Consider the following 18,089-nt stretch of genomic DNA (forward strand, 5'->3'; position numbering starts at 1 on the left):
GCATCATCTTTCGATCTTGCTATCTTCGCTGTATTCGCCATCCCAGGACACGTGTTTCGGGTTTTCAACCCTCGTCAGCAGGGATAGGCAGTGTTCTGGGGTCGCCGATGGCTGCCAATATCTGCCAGGTATAGTACCACTCCGGCGCGTAGGTGCGGGATCCCAGGCTCGTCAGCCCGCTGCTCAAGGGAGCTTTAAGTTACAAAAAGGGGGTGGGGTCGCACACTACTCACACACCGGCGGAAGTTGCCCCTAAGGACTCTGGTCATTGTAGTAGAGTGTTCGCGATGCATCATCTTTCGATCTTGCTATCTTCGCTGTCTTCGCCATCCCTGGACACGTGTTTCGGGTTTTCAACCCTCGTCAGCAGGGATAGGCAGTGTTCTGGGGTCGCCGATGGCTGCCAATATCAGATCGAAAGATGATGCATCGCGAACACTCTACTACAATGACCAGAGTCCTCAGGGGCAACTTCCGCCGGTGTGTGAGTAGTGTGCGACCCCACCCCTCTTTATAAAATGTTAACCTGCCTTTTCACACCATACTAATAGGCTGATTTAAACACTTCGCCGTTGCGGGAATTTCGCCACGGTGTGGGCACGGCTAGGTGGTGGGCGTGGCGCTGCGGTACTTATGACAGATCCTGGCCATCGTAAATCATAGTTGGCGTGTGCTCATGATGGCCAGGAGCCGTCAGAACTCTGCCCACTGATTAATTCTCCCGCATAGGCGGGGAATTAATAGCGCGTAAGCGGAGTGGCAACGTTCTGACGGCTCCCGGCCGTCATGAGCACCAACCCTACTGAGCACCAATGTAGTTAAAGTTCAGTGGATGGGTTACTCTGTTTGAAACATGACTGATATCCCATCCGCCTAACTATAAGTGGCACTGGATATAATGCACTTGTAATACAGCGGACGAAATATCCGTCACGTTTGTGACGGGGTCACCCGTCCATGGAACTCTGAATCAGTGCTAAAATCTTTAATTCTGGTGAATAGTACATTGAACAGAATAAGATAAACAAGAGACCGTTGGTTGTAGTTTCGAAATCATTTTTTTAAAATTAATTGTTTTATTGAGTTTTGAAAATCAAGAAAAACAGTGCTCCACCATCTGCGAACCCTCCCCCTCCCCCCACACCCGCACACAAAGAGCAGTACAACGTAGCAATATATCTTTTGCACCCAAAGCTAAAATTACACAGCCATTTAGCCAACAACCCGACAAACGGGCAGGCGGCGAGCAGAACAGTCTACACTCCCACTACAGATGACAAACCTCCCTTCTGGGCTATCCGCATACAGATTCTCAGGTGGTTGCCCTTCATCCCACAGCTTTGTCTTTTGTTACTTCCTCCCCTCCCCCACAGGAGTCATCTTCCTCCCCTCCTCCCCTACTATTCATATATGTCTGAAACAACCCCCAAAAGTTTTTAGGGCGGCTCCTAGGTGGGAGCAGCTCGTTATAATTTTCAGATTGTGTGCAGCAGTACAACATGTCCTGCGACCAACGTCGAACCGTGGGAGTCGGCCCCCTCAGCCAGAACAAGGCCACTTCACGCTTCGCCATTAGCATACCCATGCCAACCAATCTGCGCGACGACCTGGGCAGCTTTCTGGTATAGCCTAAAAGCGCAAGCGCAGGATCCGGGCCCAGCTCCATCTCTACTATCCTGCTGAGCTCCGCGCAAACTCCCTGCCAAAACTACTGTATTCTCAGGCAAGACCAAGCCAGATGCAGAAAATCCGCCACCGGCGAGTGGCACCGCTCGCACTCAGCCTCCTCACGTAGGCCATATCTGTGTAATCGTTCAGGGGTGTAATACACCCTATTAAGAAATTTAAAGTGGATCAGCCTATGCTTGCCATTAAGGGATATGCGCCTGGTATTCTCGCAGCAGTAGCGCCACATATCATCGTCAATTGCCATCTGCAAGTATCTCTGCCAAGCCAGTCTCGCAGTTGTGTATTGGTTCTCTCTATGGGACATAGCTATTCTGTATAGTTTGGTTACCAGCTTCCGAGGAGCTTCAGATTTTATCACGTGGGTTAGCTCAGATACCTCTTCTGGCTCCGCGAGGTCATCTCCCAGCTGCTCTAGGAGGGCCCTGCGCACCCTGTAGAATTGGAAGCGTTGCAATAGCGTGCCCGAACCCCGAGTTTCACAGACCTGTTCCCAGGTCTTGGCACTCTCATCCTGGAACAGGATATTAAGCCTATGCAGAGCTGCAATCACTCCCTTATCCCTGCAGGGGGTCAGCCAGCGTAACCATTCCACCGGCATAAAGGGGAGTATAGCAGTGCCCCTCCCTGGTGTTGCAAAAGGCTATGCCAAGGGTGGTTGGAGGATGCTATGGAGTCAATTATTCCTGTTCTGCGGTCCACAGCATTGTAGTTTCTAAATCATTAGAATCCATTTTTATATAAGTGGGTTTGTGTGTAACTATGTTGTAACAGCTAGATAATAATGGACAATAGGTCTCATTGTGCCTTCAATTTTATTACATACTGTACATTCAGACTTTACCTTGTTGCAATACTCGGTGAACACTGCCACATAATGTGGTCCTGCATTGCCGCATAATTCCCAAAGTGATTCTATTTACCCTACTCTTAACTCTTCTTGAAACTCAAACCCTTTCCTTTCATCATAATATGGTTAGGTCATAATGATTTTTATTACAGCCTTGCATGACCCATCTTTTGGTATTCACTTATGGACATCCAGGCTAAATAATCTACCTGTTTTCTGTTTTTCCTTTTAAATCTAGCATGGTCTTACAGCACGGATTCATGCCTCAATGTAAAGGGGCATACAAAAGAACTGCATAACAACTCAGAAAATTCTTCTCTTCAATACAGTTTTGCCACGAACACAAACTGCAATTTTCCTTTCATAATTTTATTTACTCTTTTTTCAAGTCAATATCGCATGGATGGTATTAAATCAGTTTACACACCACGCCACACATGTGGGAATGCCTTAATTCCTTAAGCTGCACCCTACTGTCACGAGTCGGACATCAGGAATCCAAACCTGATGATCAATACCATGTCAAACTTCTTCCATCTTTAGGTCTGTCGGCTCCAACAGTTCAAAAGTACCATCAAAAACCCAGGACCATTTTCCTACTACTTGAAAGCTACCAAGATGTCTCTATATACAGTCTCTCATTGTTAAAAATGTACACTCAAAACAAAAAAGTCAATCTTTACTACCCAACACAATCTGAAAACTCTGCTTTTGAGGGATAGCCTCGAAGGGTTTACCATTCATCCAACCTCAAAACTTCATGAACCTCGACTTCAAAACTGAACATGCGCACGGAGGATCTTGGCATGTCACTGGTAGTTGAGTAAGGTAAAGGGGAGTCTTTGATTATTACTTTTAACTAATTCCTTGCCATCGAAAACAAATAATAACCGAGGGATAAGCAAGGGCTTTACCTCTACTGTCTAAGTGGCAGACCTCAACTCCTTGAAGGGAAAGAGGAAAATGCCACAATCGTCCTACAATTATCATTCCATGGAAATAAAACTCTATACCCCTTGCACTAGTATCAATTAAAACGGAGATTTGGATTTAATAAAGCTTAAAAAAAGCGGTTTTCTAATGTTTTGTTTCAAGCGAGGCTCAGCAGTCATTGTGCCATATGAGTATGCATAATTAATTCTGATCACATGACAAAACGTGAAAAAGGGCTCATTCAAGGGAGTTGGGCCTACTGCTCTCTGGAACCCCAAAATAGGACCAGTATGCACTTTAGTGATACCCGACATAACTATTTGATCTTCATCCTTTCTCCGAGTCTTGAGAAAGCCCCAGGCTTGAATGCCAGAAGGGGCTAAACTAGTGTTGGTTGTCCAGTTAATTGCAAATGCTTACTGTACAATATATGAAAATGTATACGAAGAATTGTATTGTATTAAAATAAATGAAACAACAAAACCTGGCCAGACCTATAACACAATTGAATGTAACGAGTTTCAGAGTGAAGACAATCCTGTTTTTTCTAAAATCCTCTGGCCAATCCACAGCCTAGCACGGTTTTCTCAAAAAGTACCCAAATAAAAGCAGGCTTTCATACTGAAAATATCAGGGATTTTCTAAGTATGAGGGTTAACATTCCATAATATGACTTTAAATGGTATATTAACTTGAGGAAAATACTTGAGGCACTTTTCTAGAAATAACTTAATAGTACTTCTGATGTCCCACTGTAAACCAATGCAACCTGAAACAGCCAGTAAACTACTTAGATAAAGAAGCAACAAAAGGCACGAACATGGCAATCTGAAGATCAAAAAAAGCCTTGGGTAATCCTGGATGTGCAGCAATATTCAAGTACATCAACATTGCCCATTTCGCTCTACCACTCCCCACACCACACACACACACAAAACAACTGACATACATGGCAGAGAAGGACACAAAATATTTGAAAAAAATACCTGGTGAATTTGCTGCCATGGTCTCTAGAAGGATTTCCCCCATCTTTACGACATTATCGGCCACTGTCTGTTGACCAATTACATCTTTCTTAAATTTCTAGGCAATAAAACAACCAACTGTTTTAGTCTTAACGTACATTAACAATGAAAAACATCATTGTAAACGGTAGAGAAAGTCAGTGAAATGTTATGTGTCTCTTGTTGTTTCACCCATTTGTTTCATATACTGGATGTATGCCGAACCACATAAGCTATTACCACGCAGTCTTTACCATGCATATATATGTATGCCTTTACAACAAAATGTAAGTATATCCCAGGTAAGTGAAAACTCCATTTAGAAAATATATATATATATATATATATATATATATATATATATATATATATATATATATATATATACATACATATACATACACATATATATATATATATATATATATACACATATATATATACACACACACACATATGTGTTTGAAATGCAAGGTGTGTAAGAATAAAGAAAATCTGAAATCAGTGACTATGGCCTTTAACAGAAATATGAGAGTAAGGGAACCTAACATGCAAATCCAGTTATGTCTTAAGTACGTCCGAAGTCTGTTTTCGAATCTGTGCTTTTCTGAAATGGGCTATCCAGTTAAGAAAAGGAATGATAGATTGGAGTATAAAATGTATGTTAATTAGCACATGACGATTGCTTTTTTCGGTTTTAAAGCACTGTTTTTGAGTGTTTTTTTCATTTGTGATGTATCAATCATGTTCTTTTGGTATTGTCACTGTTATACAGTGCTTTTAATGACAATATTGGTATTTATGTGCATTTTTCTTTTATGATCTGTATAGACCAAATAAAGATTGTCCAATCGATAACAAGAGGTTATAAACATAGCTGCTCTGACAAACCGACCCTAAACGTAGATGATGGTGCTGGTTTGTTCACCGGGCCTGCTGGTGAAGAGTGCTTTTTTCTATCATACTAGGGCTACCAGTGTTCAAGGTAAGAAACACAAACCATAGCTTCAGCATTCGTATTGAAAAAACAAACTTACTTAGAACTTTTCCTAGTCAGTATATGAAAAATGTCCCACAATTTAAAGATTGGCCAGTAGAAGAATGTATTTGCAAGAATAAAATATAATATTTACAAGATACAGCTGGAGGGCGGACTGGATGCTTTCAACGTCAGGTTCTGGCGGAACCCATTTCTCTGTAACCTCTGCAACTTTATAGAGCCACTGTATCAGATCTTCTAGCTTACTGCAGAACATCTATTGAGAGACAATAAAACAAAAGAGTAAACGGCTGCAAGATTGGTAAGCGGGGGTCTGTCTTGAGATTGCATGTGGATTACATATTTTTGACAATGCTAATAATACAGCATGCCGAGAAGTGAGGCAGTATGCATAGCAGGAATCTCTTTCACTGGAACTTCTATGTGCTACAGTCCAGTTCCTACAACTCCTAAAATTAGCTAGCGATTGAAAGCAAAGAACCAAAGTCACTCTTGGCTCACCTATGGTAGCACATCCGAGCATAAGACTTAACCTCCCAAGATGTAATGGGGATGTAGGAAATCATACAATGAACTCACAATAATCAAGAAATAAATAATGATACATCTATCCAAAGGTAATCCCAACAACAGTACAAATGTATTAAGTAGGAACAACTAAATCTCAAAAGGAAGCACATCAACTATGACAATGGTAGATAATGACCCAACAGCTTTTACCTAAGAAACAACAACCCACCTTTCCAATTGGAATATTCATATGCATGGGCGGGCAAATAGAAATATATTGTTTCTGGATTTTTTTCGCGGGACATTTCATAAGCGTGATGATTTTCTTATGACTTTTTGGGACATGAGTGTAGAAAATTCATTGTTAAAATATAAAATATTTTGTTCACCAGTGCTAAGTTTTCATCTACCAATCAAAAACTAGTACCTTATTTTTAAAAATGACATTATATTTGTTTCCAAGAAACAGAAAACAAACGACCCACCAAGGAATTTTACGCCCTCCTTAAAGGCACAATTTAGTCCATCTCACAACTTGATCTGCAAAAATTAGCATCAGTACACATTATATCAATAAATATCAGGTCAATGATAAGCCGCTGCACACACTCAGGCACCATTCATGTCTTCCTCTTTGGCCATACTGGGTCATGTAACTGATTTACACTTGTGACATACCTGTTAAAAGTACCATTCCTGCTTTAGGTCGTCATTTATTTAAAAAAATATATATTCTTATTTAGGATGCCTTCCGTTTTGTTAGCAATAATCAAGATTTGAAACAGAAAATGACAGACGTTTGAATAAATATCCTCCATTCTATGACTAACAGAAGTAGTTAGATGTTCTTTCACTACTTACCCCCAGCAAATCATTACACCTTAAATTTTTCTCATGTAAAGGGTGTAGTCTATTGATGAATGTGCGATCACTGGCACATGGAGACCAGAGCTCTAAACCTCAGCACTTACCCAACAATTGTGAGGCTCTGGACAAATCACTTTTGTGTGATAGTGCGTTAAACTGCAAGTGTGCGCAGTGTGCTATTCTATGCAAAGCAATGTCTACGTAGTGTATTCGTTTTAATTTCTTCTCTATATAAGGCGGTAGTGTGCTGCGAGATTATGAAACCTATGTAACTTCTGATTCAAATTCTGCACGAATTCATGAATACTACATTTTAAAATCTCTACCGACTACGCTTTATGACCTTCTTTGAGGTCATTTCCCTTATCAAGGAGTAGTAGCAGAGGACAAAAGACAGGGCAAACCAACTTACAAAAAGTGAAACATTAAGACGGATGGAAAGAGCTTTTGATGGGTTAGGCAACGTTACAATATCAACATTACTAACAAAGGTTGGCTTTGGAAAAATTGGAAGCACCCTTTAGGAGATGATTCGCTCTCTTGACAAAGAGATGGAGAGAGAGATAGAGAGGGTGTGTGTAAGAGAGAGAGAGAGAGACTACACGCTGTATTTTAAATGTGCAAGTCGGCAAGGTTTGGAAATGATCCACAAATCATATAGAGAGAACTGAAAATGTGCACGCTAGGATATCGTCTGAGCAAGAACAGTATACCAGGGAAGAAGGAAGGAACATATAAATGATTTAGGAATGTTTATAATAAATTGAAGAACGTATCTTGCAAGGTTAAGCAGACCAATGCTTGCAGTCTACATAATGAGAAGCAATGATAGTTGTCTTCAAACATTTCTGTAATAAGAGTTACTTATGGTCAATGAAAACCATCCCAATATATTATAAGAGTTGTAAAAGTGACCACATCAGACAAGATTACTTTAGAGGTCCCCCTATGCACCTCAGTACACCAGGTAGGGTTGCCAGCATTAATGTAAAAACAATGCTTTGTCAATTTGGACTGCCGCTACATTGGGAAAACATAAAAGTTACAGTTGCAATGTCCCTGCCACCATGGGAAGTGTTAATAATAAGGCTCCCCAATTTCACAAGTTTTAACACTCAAACATTAGTTTTAAACACATTTTGGAAAGTCGCCTTTTTTCTCCAAATGTCAGCTTATGAGTTCATATAGAACACATTTTCATCATCTTGATTACACACTCTCAATTTTAGTATACATATATTATTTAAACAGACCAAAAACGTCTAATTTTGTAGGCTGCACTGCACCCAAGAGTGCTTCTTGCAGGTAGCCGGAGAGTTAGCAGTAGCTCACTAACTGCTCATTGGAGGAGTCTGCGAAAGACATATATGCAATAATGTCAGAAGGTGACGTAGGTATCATTGCAATCACGGACCCATTACATCTGGTGCAATAATGACTGGATTGGGATGTAACCCTCCCAACAAATGTTTTTTTGTGTGAAATGTCAGCAGAGATAGGATAGTGAAATGTCAGCAGAGATAGGATAGGTGGAGGATGGTTCTTCATATGATGATTGCAAAAAAGCTAATTAATTACAGGGCATTTGGCGAGATATGGTCTTTTGGGATGAACATAGTGTCCAATATTAGAATGAGATTGCAATTGACAATGAAGATATCAAAGACTCAAGCTCAGATTGTTCTTTTGTTGTTAGGCCACTTGGTAGTTGAATTGCAGTTCTTTTGTTTTTGAACCGTTTTATTGTTTTTTACATTTTCAACAGTAAGTGTCAGTTATGCATGATTCCCATATTTAAAACATCTTCCTCATTAATACTGTAGATTCTCTTGCAGTTCTTTTCAGGTAAACAAATCATTCACTTGCATGCACCGTTGGCCAGTCCCTTTGTTGCCTCATATAGGGTTCCTGGCCCCGACTACATCAGAATTTCCCATGTATATCCTACAACCTAATGGGCTATTAAAGTATGGTATTTCTGTAAATCAGCAATTAACCAACAAACTTCCCTGGTGTAGTGTTTAACTGTTCTGGGGTGCTCTGTAGGACAAGGAGTGTGCAGCTGTCCTCTGTGTGCATATACCTAGCGCCATTGTCGCAGTTCAGGGGCTGTCACATCCAGCACCTCGGTGCAAGTCAACCATCCTGGGTCAGAGTGGTCCCTCCCTATGAATCAACAGCCCCTTACCACCCTGCTATTCAACAATTTTAGTTCAACTGTAGGTTCTTATGAATTCATGGGATTCATTTTGATTCATTGCAATTGACAATGGAAGTACCTACTGAATAATGGCAGCCGTCCCTTTGCTTTAATTAGTCACCATACTGTTAGGAACGTACTATAAATTGGTTACCCACGATCAATGTCTACAAGAATGGGTTTTATACTGAAAGTACTATGATCATGATCAGAACGCCTACTGAGTTGGGCCCTATTTCCTCTGTTGTCTGGTGAGACTCTGGAATTAAGAAATCAGGAACTATTCTGACTGCTGATGAACGAAATTGGCAATATAGGGTAAACATTTGTCTATTCTTATTATAGATTTAATGTACATGCACTTTGGTGAATAGCAGAGATTTTCGTCTTGCATTGGTACCCGGGCATGTAATTAACACTGGAAACAGTGAATTTTCACTAATTTTACTAATAATATTACTTATGTCTACGGCCCAAGCATATGGCACTATCCCCTCACCCACGTACTCTTTGTTTTACTGGTGTTTGGAAGGTTTTTTGAACTACAGGAGAGTGACGTTTTTTACGAAAATACTAAGTAGAAATGCTGCATTGGACTGATTACTCTGTATATTGATCTCTTCTAGCCCTGAAGAAGTCATTGTCCTCTAGGACATGATGAAACAAGTGCGCTAGACTGTAACCAGTTGAAGTGTTAACCACTGAAATAAGTGACAATAAAGAGCATTTGGTCACACCACTCTAGAGACAACATTATTGGTGTGCAAGTGCTTGCACGTGTGTTCTTGGTCCAAAAGACCTTTACAAAGGAAAAAGGCTGAGAAACGTTTAATAAAAACCATTAACAAGCTTGTTTTTAAAATACTAATAGTACCACCAAAGAAACCTCTAACTGTGCAGAGGAATACACTACACACTACTTAATGGGTCTTCCTATTGCTCCCAGGCAGTGTTCCAACCGGCAAGAAGGTAACACAGAAACAGGATTACAAACCTCATGGTCGGGGGGGTTTACTGGGAATGCCTGAGTATTACCAACTAAAAGAGAAGCTGATTGGGCAAACAGAAGCGGATTTGACCACCAAAGTATATTGGATGTCTAAAGACACCAATCTGAAATGGTGGTCCTCGAAGAATGGAGATTTCAACATTTGGATGAGGGATTTGTTGAAGTTGCCAGAAACAGACGACTCTTGGAGCCAGCCTGCTGGTCTTTGGGATTTCCTATGTGGAACGACCCACAGTGAGCCCTACGCCGGAACTATGATGAGCAAAATGACCAAAAGGTCAGCTTCACGACTAAGTGGCTGGTTTTAAGTAAGTATGCCAGTCATTCACTAACACAAATTGGCCTCAAGTTACTACAGTGCCACTCTTATCAGCAATATTATTTAACAATCCCCGAAATATCCTCCCTGAAGAAACAATCATCATTTGAGCACTATACTCGAAATGAACCACTACCTGTTTCATGAACATTAGAAACAAATATTCAGTTTGGAGCAAGAGTAAAGAATCAAATAATTCATTCTTGTTTATTAAGCCCATGGTGCTTTTACCTTGATGCAATGGACAAGTGATTCATTCCCTCCAATTTGCTGTCCATCTTTCTCGGAGTCTAACATATACCTCAGGGAGGTTAACCTTCTTAGCCCGCTTGCTGCGTCACCTTGGCCTTGACTGCAACTCTTTACACTAGTCCTGTGTGGTCCATCATAACGGAATCCATAATCAACCATGTCCTCAGTGTCCTCTCTGGTATCAGAGACAAATTTTCCTTCCAGCCCATCACCATATTTTAGTGAGAGGTTATCACTGCTTCTGGTGCAATGTTGGCGGTCTCTTTTTTTATTTTCATAACCACATTCCTGCGCAGTTATTGAAAGTTCCTTCAATTGTTGAGCTAAATTTTCCAATTCTTTAACTCTGGGAGGCAGAGAAAGATATTCATCATCGCTGTCCCATTCCCTCTTAAACTGCAGGACCTTTGTGGTAGGTACGAAACCAACATCCCTCTGCTGCTTACTGGTGCAAGTGGGTTCATCCTTACCGCCCCATTCACTGCCATCCACACTAGACGATGTTTCAGAACTGGAGAAGGTGCACGTAAAAAATGGTGTCTTAAAATCTGTGGAGATATTCTCACTGCTGGTGGAATATGTTTCAAAGGATGCTTTGCCAGCAGAGATTGGCTGGTATACAGAATCTGTCTGTAGGCAGTCAGTGCTAGATGATAGTTTTCTGTAGAGGTCTTGTGAGGAGGTTAAGTACTTCCCAGCGAAGTTGCTGTGGCTTCCTTTGGCATGCTGAGTATCGTCATAAAACGTACTACCAGATTGTAGCATATCATCTGGCGAAACAGAAATGCTATCAAGGCCTATGCCGGAATCATGCAAAAAGGGTTCAGGTGATATAAACTCTTCGGAGATTTCCTTTGATCGTATTTGCTTCGAGTTCAAAGGATATGTATAATCTAGTAAATCCTGATATTCCTTATCTGGATCCCAGTGGGGAGATTGACGGTTTGGTGAGGGTGGTGGGATATTAGGAAGTGCACAAGCCCAATAATCTGCCTGAAAAGGATTATCTTTCCAGCTACTGTTCGTTTCCAGTGCACTACTAAAGCTACGTTGCACTGGTCTGCGTGAGCCTGCCAAGCAGTCATCAACAAGATCTGCACGACTTTGTCGAAACCGAGGTGTAAATGTTTCTGAAGAAGGATGTCTTGCTGCGGACATGCTCCTTGATCGTATCCTTTCCTGTGGAGGGCCGCAAGGTTCTGGAAGGGTAAAAGAAAGACGGTTTTTAGAATATCTTGGGGATCTTGTAGGACAATGGATTGTTTTGCTAAGTGAACACTTTGGGCTTGACGAGTAAGAAGGAACTGTTCTTCGAATTCCACTGAAGTCCATGTTGTCTCTTGAGTGAGGTTCTGTCAGTGTCTGGTATGTGGACTGCTGTGGATATTCCTCACTGAACGACACGTGGGTCTCACTAACCTGATTACAAGACAGGAGAAAAGATATAAAATGAATTAAAAGTATACCCACAAACAAAAACTTGGTATTATGCAACCAATAGATAAGTAATCATGATTTGGCTGAGTTACGAAATGAACAATAAATGTATCAATGCGTGAAGACAAAAATAGGTGGTTTGCCTGCAACATTTTTATGGGTATCATGCAGTTCTAAACATTTTTATGCATTTTATGCTAAAGTTTCATCACACTACATTGTTTCTTTTTTTCTAGGAGCCAATATCTGCAAGTTGGATTTACTCATCATATCTACGTCGTGGGAAGTCCTCGGATAAGTGCGATACAAGCTAGTTTTACTACATAAACTTAAGGAACATACTTCAAAAAATAGAAAAAAGCAGACATGCCATGATACTTAAGCATGAGCTATGGATGTGGCAAAGACAACTCCCACTTCTATTCCGCTCAGTGGTATCAGCAGATCCATGGCACAGAGAGCGCTCTGCTACTGTTGTTTCTTGATCTGAAGAACAGCTTAAGGTCTAGCACACGCTTTTTAGAACTTATTTAAATTGCTACAAAAGTATGCATTATAACAAGAATGCATAATTCCTGAAATTAGAAATATATATTTTGATAAATGTGCGCTAAGATAATCATAACTTTTTTCTCCTAAAAACGTTTAAGGCATCAACCTAAAAAATGTATCTAGAACACAGCCTACCTCACATCACCTCTACCTCACATCACCTGCAAGCACTATTTTTTGCTACTTATAAATTAACTACAACAGTTTGTTTCTTAGATGTCGCTTTAAAGGATAACATCTTCACATGGCATTTGAAATGTTTATTTTTTTTCCCAGGCGCGGCATTACTCAGTAGTGTACCTTCTGTGAGTCGATAATGAAGTGATAACTAGGACCCAGAAAGGACATACCTGTAATACTAAAATAAAGTAAAAAAAGAGCATTGGTCACCCATTGAGGTATAGCCATATTGATATTTCTCAAACTCCCACCATTTAAGACTTATTAGCATAACATCACTTTCTGATATTACCAGAAAACGCTACAAAGTGAAGGACCTTTATCAATATCAAAAATAAATATTATACAATTTTATCCTAAAATATCAGGGACAAATAAAGCCAACAGAGCTGGTTTTCAAGCATGAATGCCTTGTAACGTATGGATCTGAGTTTTTGTAGAAAGGGGTGGATGTGTAGTTTAGCATGAGTGACGGGGTGAATGTGTATGAATATGTTTTGGGGGAGAGAAAGAGTGAGTGTATAGCGCAAGGTGTGGGAACTGACTCGGTCCTCACAGCGAGGGTTAACCTTGTCAGAAACAGACAAACACTATCTTTGTGAGGACTTACAAGGGCGTATATAGAAAAGCTAAAAGTACAGTTATATTTGCCTCGGTCCGCTTTATATAATCTACCCTATCAAAAGCACGGGTGGAGTTAGAATAGTATATACACACTTCATTACAGTCAATGGCTCCCAATCCTGCCCATGCTCCCCAAGTACCAAACTTCCTTATCTCCTTGAGTGGATAGAAAATATGGCTTTTTCAGTTTAGCTACTGTTCATAGCCCTTTCCACCGTACTCCCATAGACAAGGGCAGGTGTTGATGAATATACTTCGGGTGTGACGTTTGGCTAAGAACCACTTCTGAAAAGTGTCGGTACCAATCCACTGAAATTCTTGTTTTGCTTGCATGGTCCTCTTGCAGATACAGCAATCCTGTTAAGAAGCAGACATACTGTCCCTTTTCAAAGGACACAGCACTACTCAAATACAAGTAAAGTGAGCAAGCTGAAACATCAATGTACTAGCCCAAATAAAGTATAGCAACCCTACATGGAAGCACTACCCAATACCAACATCACAGAGTTAGGAAAACTGTCAAAGCAGATGCAGGGTGAGATCCTGACCACACAACATTCCTACCACGACAGAAGACACTTCCTGAAAGTAAAAGTACAATCCTGGGAAGCAGTGGTCTGCATAGTAGCCCTGTTAGTAGTTTGTACTTTCTTCTTGCGGCTCTGAGTTCCTCGTAACGGTTGGAGGAGGGGTCTTTTCTCCAGAGGCGTTCAGAGGCTCTGAGTTGCCTTCTTTTCTCATTAATGTCCTTATTGAACCAGGATCAGGAGGGAATGTTCCTGGATTTTTTCAGTTTCAAAGGGGGTAGTGCGTCAAGGATAGAGGACATGGTAACATTGTAGTGTGTTGTGAGTTCTTCAGTGGAGAGGCCTACCGGGGAGATGGGCAGGCAGGACGCTATTTTCTCTTCGAACTCATCTGTGATGATCTGCGATAAGTTTCTCGACCATGCAGGGGGGTTATAGATGGAGGACAAAGGTAAGGTCTGATGGAGGAGGTGGAAAAGGATAAGGTGATGGTCTGACCAGTCGACGGGCAGGATGTGGTCTATGGAGATTGCGTCATGATTGGCGATGATGGCATCCAGGATAGCTCCTTTGTTGTGGGTTTCTTGAGAACAGTGCCGGGTGAGGTTGTTGGAAAGGAGAAGGTTATTTAAGCTTTGTACAGGAGCACTGTTCTTATCATTCCAGTGAAGGTTAAGGTCACCTAGAATGATATTGTTGGAATCTTTGAGCGAGCAATGTGCGATTAGGTCAGATAGGTGTTCTGTGAAAGAGACGGAGTTGCCTGGGAAGTGGTACAGGAGGTGGAAGTGCACTAGGTTATTGTTGGTGGTTTTGATGTTGGCGGAGAGGCATTCAAATGAGTTGTATATGAAGTTATCAGTTTCGGACACCGATAGGTTCTTGTTGTGGATGATTGCCACCCCTCCGCCTTTTTGGTCTATTCTATCTTTCTTGATGATAGAGAACCCCGGTGGGACGAGCATGTCCAGGATCGGATGGTAGGAATCATTGAGCCAGGTCTCGGTGATGAAGGCAATGTCAATGTCATGGGAGAGGATGGCTTCTGCTAGCTCTGTTGCATGTTTCGAGGCAGACCTGGCGTTTTTGAGCTTGCAGTTAGTGCAGTGGGTCTCCTTCATTGGTTCTATGGGGATGGTGAGGAGAGAGGAGGGGGGTCTGAGGGGTTTTTGGACAGAGGGCTCAGTTCTGGTCCCGATGATTACCTGGATTGTGGATTGCAGGTCGGGGGTATGAATATAAAGCCAAGGCTAGTATGAATATAAATTCTGAAAAATATAGTACGATCAGCAAGTTGTACACTGAGGCTATTGAGGTTTAGAGTTGTGGGACAGCCTTTGCTGCCATTTGTAATTATGACAAACTAACTTCAAGGTTTAGACATACAGGAAGGCCTTAAAACTCCGGGCCTGCATTGTGGCGGGCAGTCTTTAAGATGGTAGATTTTTCTATCCAAGATGACTTTAGTTAGAAGTGATGAACCTTGACATTCTTGTCTTTCATGACTAGTGCAACGCGTTTTAGAGAGAGACAGAGAGACAGAGAGAGAAACACTAGACATAGGATGTAAACGTAAATGTAAATGTGTAAATGTGTTTGTATTTATATAGCGCCTTCTACCCTGAGGTCTCGTAGCGCTGTATTCATACCGCTGTGGAACCCTTCCTGGCTTTCCTGTGAAATGTCCACTCCTGGGCACCCCCAAGGTGAAGCCAGGCATCCAAGCGCTGCTGGGGCCGTTGTGGAGATTAAGCAAGCTATTTCCCAGAGTCACAGAGTGGGACCCATGATTAGACTAGGCACCGAGGCAAGAATTATCAGGTCCGGGGAAATTGTGTCCAAGAGCCGCAGAGGGTGGAATTGAACGCTGGTCCCGGGCCAGACCTCTGCATCAGGGTCTGCCGCTCTAACCATTGAGCCACGCTTCTCCACCTTGGGAAATGCCTTGGGAAATGCTGCAGGTTATTGGGAAAAGTTCAATCCTGCAACAGCTTGTGTACAAACTGGTATCCGTTGTCCAAGCAGGATGTCATTCATCCAATGACAATTGTAAAAAAAAGTCAGTAAATCAAAAAGAGACTAGCTAGGAATGGGGTTAGTATGACATTAATATTATAACCGTCATGGTGACTCAGTATTGTTTTGTCAATTAGTGATGGCACCTGTTGGGTGTCTTTAGAAAGCCCTCACCCACCAACCTAGTTGGTGGCATGCTTCATCATCGGGCCCACCCAGTGACACCTAGCGTGTCCCGGGTGTGCTACGACGCCTGATTACAGCGGAGCAGGTATGTCACTGTGTGTGCGGTGAAGGGTGTTAAGTTTGTGAGGTTAAAACGGCTTGGCGGAGGTCCCAGGGGGTGAGGATACTTTATTAAATGGGCCTCCGTCAGCGGTTAAAAATAAGGCTGTGGGACGTTAGAGGCGGGTTACGACCTCCTACGTCCTTAGAGTGTCAACATGTTTCAGCCAGTGCCTTATTACTAATCTGGCTTTCTTCAGGACAATAAAAAATATGTGTAGTTAAAATTGGGGGTTTGTGTAGTGTAGTCTATGTGTCTACACGCCCTAAAGTGTATCTAACTGTGAGAGGGGGGATTCCCTTCTCAAGATCACGCTATTTTTGGCTTGCTTTAGCTCCAAGGTTATTGAAGTGGCAAGGGGTGGCCAGGATTTCTGGCCAGCACCAGCGTGGGACCGGTTGTGCCTCCTTCGCAGAACCGGGCACAACAGGTCCCACGCCGGTGCTGGCCAGAAATCCTGGCCACCCCTTGCCACTTCAATAACCTTGGAGCTAAAGCAAGCCAAAAATAGCGTGATCTTGAAAAGGGAATCCCCCCTCTCACAGTTAGATACACTTTAGGGCGTGTAGACACATAGACTACACTACACAAACCCCCAATTTTAACTACACATATTTTTATTGTCCTGAAGAAAGCCAGATTAGTAATAAGGCGCTGGCTGAAACATGTTGACACTCTAAGGACGTAGGAGGTCGTAACCCGCCTCTAACGTCCCACAGCCTTATTTTTAACCGCTGACGGAGGCCCATTTAATAAAGTATCCTCACCCCCTGGGACCTCCGCCAAGCCGTTTTAACCTCACAAACTTAACACCCTTCACCGCACACACAGTGACATACCTGCTCCGCTGTAATCAGGCGTCGTAGCACACCCGGGACACGCTAGGTGTCACTGGGTGGGCCCGATGATGAAGCATGCCACCAACTAGGTTGGTGGGTGAGGGCTTTCTAAAGACACCCAACAGGTGCCATCACTAATTGACAAAACAATACTGAGTCACCATGACGGTTATAATATTAATGTCATACTAACCCCATTCCTAGCTAGTCTCTTTTTGATTTACTGACATATAAACCGGGGATCTGGACTAGCTATCTGGTCCTCTCTCTCCCTCTTGATTCTCGCAATTGTAAAAAAAGATCATTCTCAGTAGTCTGTCATACATTTTGTAATTTTTGCGGTGTTCTCAACTGTGGCCTTGATCCAAAGAGAGTCCAAATCTTTCTTAATTGCCAGCAAGGCCCTCTTCTCCTTACGGCCTCCTGAGGAATAGGATTCCCAGATCTGCTGAACGCAGAACAACCATCACAGTCCCTCCTGTCGAAGATCCAAACGTAAATCTGCTAGTGCTCAGTCAATAACAGCAGGAAAACAGGAAAACAGGCAGCAAACATTCATCAAGAACCTCACTTAAAATTCTCCAAATGGCATTGTTTTGTGCAGTCACAAGGATCCCCTTAGGGACCGGCAGGGCTGTCAAACAAGTGCCCTCCTTTTCATACATTGGCAATAGGTTACACCCTCTCATCAGCTTCAAAACACTGCTGATCACAGTGCCTCTGAACACTTCCAGGTCTTGCACGGAGGAGGACATATGCTCCACGCTGTGCTCTAGAGCATCCCCTACACATCCACATTGCCAATTGCATATGTAAACCCCTTCACTCTGTCAGCTCTGACAACTGCCCCCAACCCCCAAGCCTGTCCGTTAGTGGAAACTAATGATTTGGACAGCAAATCTTTGTGCAAGACCTTCATGAAGGAGAGCAAGCCCTCTATCCAGCTGTGAGCTCTACTTCACAAGTAAACTGGAAACTTCCTGGGTAGATTCTCTTAG

General features: G+C 42.2%; 1 protein-coding gene across 4 annotated transcripts in view; it reads right to left on the reverse strand.

Annotated features, from left to right (window-relative positions):
* The window catches only part of CEP68 (centrosomal protein 68), a 131,369-nt gene that overhangs the window by 42,022 nt on the left and 71,258 nt on the right, over nt 1–18,089 (reverse strand). For all 4 annotated transcript variants that reach the window (XM_086927600.1, XM_086927598.1, XM_086927596.1 and 1 more), the window contains exons 3-5: nt 10,610–12,049; nt 5,607–5,729; nt 4,456–4,552 (exon numbers count right to left, since the gene is read on the reverse strand). In XM_086927600.1, the coding sequence (XP_086783726.1) occupies nt 4,456–4,552; nt 5,607–5,729; nt 10,610–12,049 (1,660 nt within the window). The remainder of the gene's footprint in view (nt 1–4,455; nt 4,553–5,606; nt 5,730–10,609; nt 12,050–18,089) is intronic.

Source organism: Lissotriton vulgaris, chromosome 6, assembly GCF_964263255.1.
Source record: "Lissotriton vulgaris chromosome 6, aLisVul1.2, whole genome shotgun sequence".
Taxonomy (NCBI): domain Eukaryota; kingdom Metazoa; phylum Chordata; class Amphibia; order Caudata; family Salamandridae; genus Lissotriton; species Lissotriton vulgaris.